At 45.3% G+C, this 8,610-nt stretch overlaps 1 protein-coding gene across 1 annotated transcript in view; it reads left to right on the top strand.

Annotated features, from left to right (window-relative positions):
- The first annotated feature begins 5,240 nt into the window (after positions 1–5,240).
- Positions 5,241–8,610, top strand: part of LOC112238906 (serine/threonine-protein phosphatase 2A 55 kDa regulatory subunit B beta isoform-like) — a 33,962-nt gene continuing 30,592 nt past the window's right edge. Inside the window, exon 1 of the mRNA XM_042325986.1 lies at positions 5,241–5,943. Within this exon, the coding sequence (XP_042181920.1) occupies positions 5,874–5,943 (70 nt within the window). The 5' untranslated portion in view covers positions 5,241–5,873. The remainder of the gene's footprint in view (positions 5,944–8,610) is intronic.

The raw sequence follows: 8,610 nt of genomic DNA, 5'->3' as shown, positions 1-8,610 counted from the left end.
GAGGAAGAGAAAGGGGGAGAGAGAGATGGAGGGAACATTAGAGAGAGACGAAGAGAAAGGGGGAGAGAGAGATGGAGGGAACATTAGAGAGAGAGGAAGAGAAAGGGGGAGAGAGAGATGGAGGGAACATTAGAGAGAGAGGAAGAGAAAGGGGGGAGAGAGAGATGGAGGGAACATTAGAGAGAGAAGAAGAGAAAGGGGGAGAGAGAGATGGAGGGAACATTAGAGAGAGAAGAAGAGAAAGGGAGAGAGAGAGAGTTGGAGGGAACATTAGAGAGAGACGAAGAGAAAGGGGGAGAGAGAGAGAGATGGAGGGAACATTAGAGAGAGACGAAGAGAAGGGGGAGAGAGAGAGAGATGGAGGGAACATTAGAGAGAGGAAGAGAAAGGGGAGAGAGAGAGAGATGGAGGGAACATTAGAGAGAGAGGAAGAGTAAGGGGGAGAGAGAGAGAGATGGAGGGAACATTAGAGAGAGGAAGAGAAAGGGGAGAGAGATAGAGATGGAGGGAACATTAGAGAGAGAGGAAGAGAAAGGGGGAGAGAGAGAGAGATGGAGGGAACATTAGAGAGAGAGGAAGAGAAAGGGGGAGAGAGATAGAGATGGAGGGAACATTAGAGAGAGAGGAAGAGAAAGGGGGGAGAGAGAGAGATGGAGGGAACATTAGAGAGAGAGGAAGAGAAAGGGGGAGAGAGATAGAGATGGAGGGAACATTAGAGAGAGAAGAAGAGAAAGGGGGAGAGAGATAGAGATGGAGGGAACATTAGAGAGAGAGGAAGAGAAAGGGGGAGAGATAGAGATGGAGGGAACATTAGAGAGAGAAGAAGAGAAAGGGGGAGAGAGATAGAGATGGAGGGAACATTAGAGAGAGGAAGAGAAAGGGGGAGAGAGATAGAGATGGAGGGAACATTAGAGAGAGAGAGAGAGAAAGGGGGAGAGAGATAGAGATGGAGGGAACATTAGAGAGAGAGGAAGAGAAAGGGGAGAGAGATAGAGATGGAGGGAACATTAGAGAGAGAGGAAGAGAAAGGGGGAGAGAGATAGAGATGGAGGGAACATTAGAGAGAGGAAGAGAAAGGGGGAGAAGATAGAGATGGAGGGAACATTAGAGAGAGGAAGAGAAAGGGGAGAGAGATAGAGATGGAGGGAACATTAGAGAGAGAGGAAGAGAAAGGGGGAGAGAGATAGAGATGGAGGGAACATTAGAGAGAGAGGAAGAGAAAGGGGGAGAGAGATAGAGATGGAGGGAACATTAGAGAGAGAGGAAGAGAAAGGTGGAGAGAGATAGAGATGGAGGGAACATTAGAGAGAGAAGAAGAGAAAGGGGGAGAGAGATAGAGATGGAGGGAACATTAGAGAGAGAGGAAGAGAAAGGGGGAGAGAGAGAGATGGAGGGAACATTAGAGAGAGAGGAAGAGAAAGGGGGAGAGAGAGATGGAGGGAACATTAGAGAGAGAAGAAGAGAAAGGGGGAGAGAGATAGAGATGGAGGGAACATTAGAGAGAGAGGAAGAGAAAGGGGGAGAGAGATAGAGATGGAGGGAACATTAGAGAGAGAGGAAGAGAAAGGGGAGAGAGATAGAGATGGAGGGAACATTAGAGAGAGGAAGAGAAAGGGAGAGATAGAGATGGAGGGAACATTAGAGAGAGAGGAAGAGAAAGGGGGAGAGAGATAGAGATGGAGGGAACATTAGAGAGAGAGGAAGAGAAAGGGGGAGAGAGAGAGAGATGGAGGGAACATTAGAGAGAGGAAGAAAGGTGGAGAGAGATAGAGATGGAGGGAACATTAGAGAGAGGAAGAGAAAGGTGGAGAGAGATAGAGATGGAGGGAACATTAGAGAGAGAGGAAGAGAAAGGGGAGAGAGATAGAGATGGAGGGAACATTAGAGAGAGAGGAAGAGAAAGGGGGAGAGAGAGAGATGGAGGGAACATTAGAGAGAGGAAGAGAAAGGGGAGAGATAGAGATGGAGGGAACATTAGAGAGAGAGGAAGAGAAAGGGGAGAGAGAGAGATGGAGGGAACATTAGAGAGAGGAAGAGAAAGGGGGAGAGAGATAGAGATGGAGGGAACATTAGAGAGAGAGGAAGAGAAAGGGGGAGAGAGATAGAGATGGAGGGAACATTAGAGAGAGAGGAAGAGAAAGGGGAGAGAGAGAGAGAGATGGAGGGAACATTAGAGAGAGAGGAAGAGAAAGGGGGAGAGAGAGAGATGGAGGGAACATTAGAGAGAGAAGAGAAAGGTGGAGAGAGATAGAGATGGAGGGAACATTAGAGAGAGAGGAAGAGAAAGGGGGAGAGAGATAGAGATGGAGGGAACATTAGAGAGAGAGGAAGAGAAAGGGGGAGAGAGATAGAGATGGAGGGAACATTAGAGAGAGAGAGAGACGGCATGAAGAGTAAACTCTGCTGTTCGTGACCGACGCCCTTCAGGCTTGATTTAATACACTCAACCACAACTACATATCCATATTTTTATCTACCCCCTGTCCTGTCCCCCCGACTGGACCAACTACCTGGCCGGCCGGACCTAAAGAGTGAGAAAAGGGAAGGAGAGGAGAGGAGAAGGTGTAAGGGGAAGAGGGGAGGGATTTAAAAAAATAGTGTGTTATTGACTGTACGCTTGTTTATTCCATGTGTAACTCTGTGTTGTTGTTTGTGTCGCACTGCTCTGCTTTATCTTGGCCAGGTCTCAGTTGTAAATGAGAACTTGTTCTCAACTAGCCTACCTGGTTAAATAAAGGTGTTCTCAACTAGCCTACCTGGTTAAATAAAGGTGTTCTCAACTAGCCTACCTGGTTAAATAAAGGTGTTCTCAACTAGCCTACCTGGTTAAATAAAGGTGTTCTCAACTAGCCTACCTGGTTAAATAAAGGTGTTCTCAACTAGCCTACCTGGTTAAATAAAGGTGTTCTCAACTAGCCTACCTGGTTAAATAAAGGTGTTCTCAACTAGCCTACCTGGTTAAATAAAGGTGTTCTCAACTAGCCTACCTGGTTAAATAAAGGTGTTCTCAACTAGCCTACCTGGTTAAATAAAGGTGTTCTCAACTAGCCTACCTGGTTAAATAAAGGTGTTCTCAACTAGCCTACCTGGTTAAATAAAGGTGTTCTCAACTAGCCTACCTGGTTAAATAAAGGTGTTCTCAACTAGCCTACCTGGTTAAATAAAGGTTACATTTTTTTTATATAAAAAAGAGGGGGTGTTAGGGGAGTGAGAAGGGGGATTCATTTTTTAAATGTTTTTATTTATTTCACCTTTATTTAACCAGGTGAAAATACAATATTTCTGGTTATGGAAAACATATTTCACAGCGGTTTAGATGACACAATGATTTTCTACGCTATACTTGCTTGTTTTATCACATTAACTGAAATTAGAATTTAACTATTAGAATTTTAGCAACCAGGAAATGTCTGAGCGATTTCTGCACAGTGCATCTTTAAGTTAAGGTTTGGGATAGGGTTAAAATAACAACCACAACAACAACAACAACACCATGAGTGTCCACAACGTCCTAGCAAAACACAAGCCTACTTGATGTAATAGTGCTCACCGTTGCCCCTATGGGCGGGTTTCAAAGGCATCACCTGGCTGCAAATGGGACCATGGATTACATGTATATTGACAAAATGCAGACACACACACACACACACACACACACACACACACACACACACACACACACACACACACACACACACACACACACACACACACACACACACACACACACACACACACGCACACACACATACACACACATTGGGGGATTATAAAGGGAAGTGTGTGTATGTGAGGGGAGGTCCCACTGGTGATTGATATTAGATCTAGAAAGACCCGGCACCAACGGCATCTCAACTTCATCTAGTGGTTGCTCCACTCATCCTTCATCATCATCTCTCTCTCTCTCTCTCTCTCTCTCTCTCTCTCTCTCTCTCTCTCTCTCTTCCTGGTCTCTCTTTCTCTCTGTCTGTCTGTCCCTCTTTCTCTCTCTCTTTCTGTCTTTATTGCACTCTCATTCCTCTCTCTCTCTCTCTCTCTCTATCTTCCCGGTCTCTCTTTCTCTCGGTCTGTCTGTCTGTCCCCCCCTCTCTCTCTCTCTCTCTCTCTATCTTCCCGGTCTCTCTTTCTCTCTGTCTGTCTGTCCCTCTTTCTTTCTTTCTTTCTCTCTCTCTCTCTCTCTCTCTCTCTCTCTCTCTCTCTCTCTCTCTCTCTCTCACTCTCTCCCTCTCTCTCTCTCTCTCTCTCTCTCTCAGTCTCTCAGTCTCTCTTTTCCCCCTCTCTCTCTCTGTCTCTCACTCTTTCCCCCTCTCTGTCTCTCTCTTCTCCCTCTCACTCTCTATTTCCTCTCTCTCTCTCTCTTTCCCTCTCTCTCTGTTTCCCTCTCTCTCTGTTTCCCTCTCTCTATCTGTTTCCCTCTCTCTCTCTCTGTTTCCCTCTCTCTCTCTGTCTGTTTCCCTCTCTCTCTGTTTCCCTCTCTCTCTGTCTGTTTCCCTCTCTCTCTGTTTCCCTCTCTCTGTTTCCCTCTCTCTCTGTTTCTCTCTCTCTCTGTTTCCCCCTCTCTCTCTGTTTCCCTCTCTCTCTGTGTTTCCCTATCTCTCTCTGTTTCCCTCTCTCTCTGTTTCCCTCTCTCTGTTTCCCTCTCTCTCTCTTCTCCCCCTCACTCTCTGTTTCCCTCTCTCTCTCTGTCTCTCTCTCTCTCTGTTTATCTCTCTCTCTCTGTTTCCCTCTCTCTCTCGGTCTCTCTCTGTCTTTCTCTATTTATTTCCTCCCTCTCACTCTTTCTTCCTTCCTTTATTTTCCTTCCTGTCTCAGTCTCTCTCTCTGCCCCACTTCCCTGATCCATATCTGTCATTCTCAGTCTCTCTCTCTGCCCCACTTCCCTGATCCATATCTGTCACTCTCATGCTCTCCCTCTGCCCCACTTCCCAACTCTCCTGATCTGTCTTCCTCTGTATCTTTAGCCTCCCCTCTCACCCTCATCACTCTCTCCCCTCAATGTATTCTCTCTCTCCTGATGTCTATAGGCCTTCAACTTTAACATGTATTACCTAAATCAGTGAGCCCATTCCTTACTGTCACCCGGAAAAACAACCTGGAACTGTACAATGTCATTCATAATTCATGATTTTCTAACTGACCATTGGCAGTAGGCTGCACTTTGGCGGTCGCGTTTGCCGCGTGTAGTTTTGAAGATCCAGGCTGCGGCAATCTGTATTGGGAGGAGCTGGTGCTAAAGCGGCGCGTCAGTACCAGCGGCAGGAATACTGCCGAGTCCAAATGCGCATTAGAGTTCCTTCTGTTCGAGGAGAGAGACGATGAGGACTTTGCTTGGTGAACGAAAGGAAGGAAGAACGCGAAGTGGTACTCAACCGAGGAGGCTGGCAGAGAAATGGTGGAATGATTTTAGCCAGTCAGGCTTGACGCATAATCCTACTCCCGCCCCAGCCACACTGTTCGTTGGAGAGAGTCTAGCCTGCTTCAACTCAAATCCTCACCAGAGGAGATTTACAGAGGACTGCTGTCTGATTCACACGCCCACATACCTGGGAAAGGCAATGTCCTTGACCCATTCCACTGCATAGCAGAGGAGGTGGCACTATATGAAGACATTTTGTCCATTAGAAATGACATAGGCTATTTGCGTCTTTTTTTTTGTAAAGACACAATTGGATAGCTGTCATTCCACTATTTAATGCGCACTGAGACTTGGAAGGAAGTTGCCAATATGGCTCTTTGATCATTCCGTTATAGCTACCGGAGAGTTGGAGTCAGGATGACAGCGCTTCCGCTGGTCTCGCCGCCCGCCTGCTACTGATGGTAACGTCTAGGATGTCTTTTAACGGTCTCAGGATCCAGAACCAACCAATTTATCAATGGAGGAGGAGACTGACACCCCCAAGATCAACAACAGCTTCCTATGCGACCACAACTATGCCACTGAAGGTATGCATCGAAAAACAAGCTAGACTATTCTTCACCACATATGTACACCGCTCTGTTTATTTCATAGAGTATGTAGGGTAGCCTACACCACTTGTACTTTAAAGAAGGCAGAGTATTCCGCATATCGGTCATGATGAGAGATTTATTAATTTATCCCCATCAGATATGTATAATATATATATATATTTAATATAATAATAATATAATAATATATAATACTTAGTGTCATTATAGTGTCCCGACCCGGACACTTATCGATCTTGCGTGGTGTCATGTAGACTACCGATTGTTTCGGATGCGCATTTATGGAGAGTGGCGGTCTACTGGTCTGGCCTACTCCCTACCCACTGGGCCCAAACTGGTTGAATCAACGTTGTTTCTACATCATTTCAATGGAATTACTTTGAACCAACGTGGAATAGATGTAACAGTCTGTGCCCAGAGAGGAGTCTCTTCTGCTCCATATTTAGGAACTGATAGAACGATCTAGATATCTGTTCCACTGACTGGCCTGACCGAATGAATGAATGGGCTATGAATGGTCCATGAAGCGGCCTTGAATGAGGAGGGGGGGGTGTATCTGTGAGGTTGGATCATTCTAGAAAGTGTGACTGGATTCAGCACCACCATGGACATGGAGTACAGCCTCCTACAGTGTGACTGGATTCAGCACCATGGACAGAGTACAGCCTCCTACAGTGTGACTGGATTCAGCACCATGGACAGAGTACAGCCTCCTACAGTGCTGTATTTTATCCCAGTGCCTGGCTGTGTCTGCCTCTCTCTGTCTGGCTAATTGATTAGTCCAGTGATTTACTGATATCATTAAGTCCCATCGTTAGCATGATCTAATTAACGATAGCCCCAGTCACTGATCACGTCTATTGATTAACCAGAACTAACTGATGCTAATGTAACTGATGCTGTGAGACTAACCAGTTGGAACCAGTCTGATCATGAGATATCTAACCACGTGAAGTGAAACAGAATGGTGAGCATAGTCCTCTGTCTGGTTCTACGAGGCTATGTGAAACCAGTCTCTGGTCCCCAATGGAAGGATGAATGGTAGCCCCTAGGACCCGTCTGAATGTCCAACCCCTCCACCTCTTATCTCCCTGCGTCTCCTGCATCATACCTCCCTAACAGAGTCTCTTTTTGTCACTCAATTCAATGTCAAAGGGCTTTATTGGCTTGGGAAACATGTGTTTACGTTCCCACAGCAAGTGGAATAGACAACAAGGGAAACATGTGTTTACGTTGCCACAGCAAGTGGAATAGACAACAAGGGAAACGTGTTTACGTTGCCAAAGCAAGTGGAATAGACAACAAGGGAAACATGTGTTTACGTTCCCACAGCAAGTGGAATAGACAACAAGGGAAACGTGTTTACGTTGCCACAGCAAGTGGAATAGACAACAAGGGAAACATGTGTTTACGTTGCCACAGCAAGTGGAATAGACAACAAGGGAAACATGTGTTTACGTTGCCACAGCAAGTGGAATAGACAACAAGGGAAACATGTGTTTACGTTGCCACAGCAAGTGGAATAGACAACAAGGGAAACATGTGTTTACGTTCCCACAGCAAGTGGAATAGACAACAAGGGAAATAAACAATCGGAAATTAACATTAAACATTACACTCACAAAAGTAGTAAAATAATATAGACATTTCAAATGTTATATTATTGTCTATGTGCATTGTTGTAACAATGTTCAAGTAGTTGAATTATAAAAGGGAAAATAAATAAACAGATAAATCTAGTTTTTTTTTACACTGGTGTTTGTTCTCCACTTTTCTTGTGGTAACAGGTCACAAGTCTTGCCGCTGTGGTGGCACACTGTGGGGCATCCTGATTGGCGCAGCGGTCTAAGGCATTGCATCTCAGTGCTAATGGTATCACTACAGACACCCTGGTTTGAATCCAGGCTGTATCACAACCTGCTGTGATTAGGAGTCCCATAGGGCGGTGCACAATTGGTCCAGCATCATCCTGGTTTGGCCGGGGTTATGGCCATCATTGTAAATAAGAATTTGTTCTTAACTGACTTGCCTAATAAAAAAATTAACTGTGATAGAATGGGATTTTATAAAGATTGGATTTGTTTTCAAATCAAAATATGTGTGTGCAATCTATGGAAAATATACAGTATGTTTCTCTTTCTCTCTCTGGACAAACATGAGACCTCTATAGACCGGCAGACAGAGAGGGAGGGTGGGTGGGTGGGGCTTAATGCAGGTGGTGAATAAAGGCTGTATCTCCTCAGCTTTAGAGGTCTGTCTGTCTCGTCCGTCTCGGGAGCTCATATGGAAGAGCCCCATCTTTGTGTTTTTATAGCTTCAATTTACAGTTGATCATCAAGCCTAATAACTCATTATAGAGACTGTGTGTGCATGTGTGTGTGTGTGTGTGTGTGTGTATATGTGTGTGTACGTGTGGTCTAAGGGTTTTACAGCAGTATAGTTCAGTCTGCATCAGGGATCAGCTGGTACGTGTCTGTGTTCAGTCTACACTCTGGCTTCTCACATCGTAAATCCACTATACTAGACACACATGCTTATTGTTGTTTCATTGTCCAGAAGTTCTTTCATTGGACATGTATACCATGTGCATCCCGTACATACGACTAATAACACTAGAAACTTAAGTCCGAGCTGAGGTCAGAT

The sequence above is a fragment of the Oncorhynchus tshawytscha genome, linkage group LG08, assembly GCF_018296145.1.
Source record: "Oncorhynchus tshawytscha isolate Ot180627B linkage group LG08, Otsh_v2.0, whole genome shotgun sequence".
In the NCBI taxonomy this organism is placed as follows: Eukaryota; Metazoa; Chordata; class Actinopteri; order Salmoniformes; family Salmonidae; genus Oncorhynchus; species Oncorhynchus tshawytscha.
This window is presented reverse-complemented; position numbering and strand designations above follow the sequence as displayed.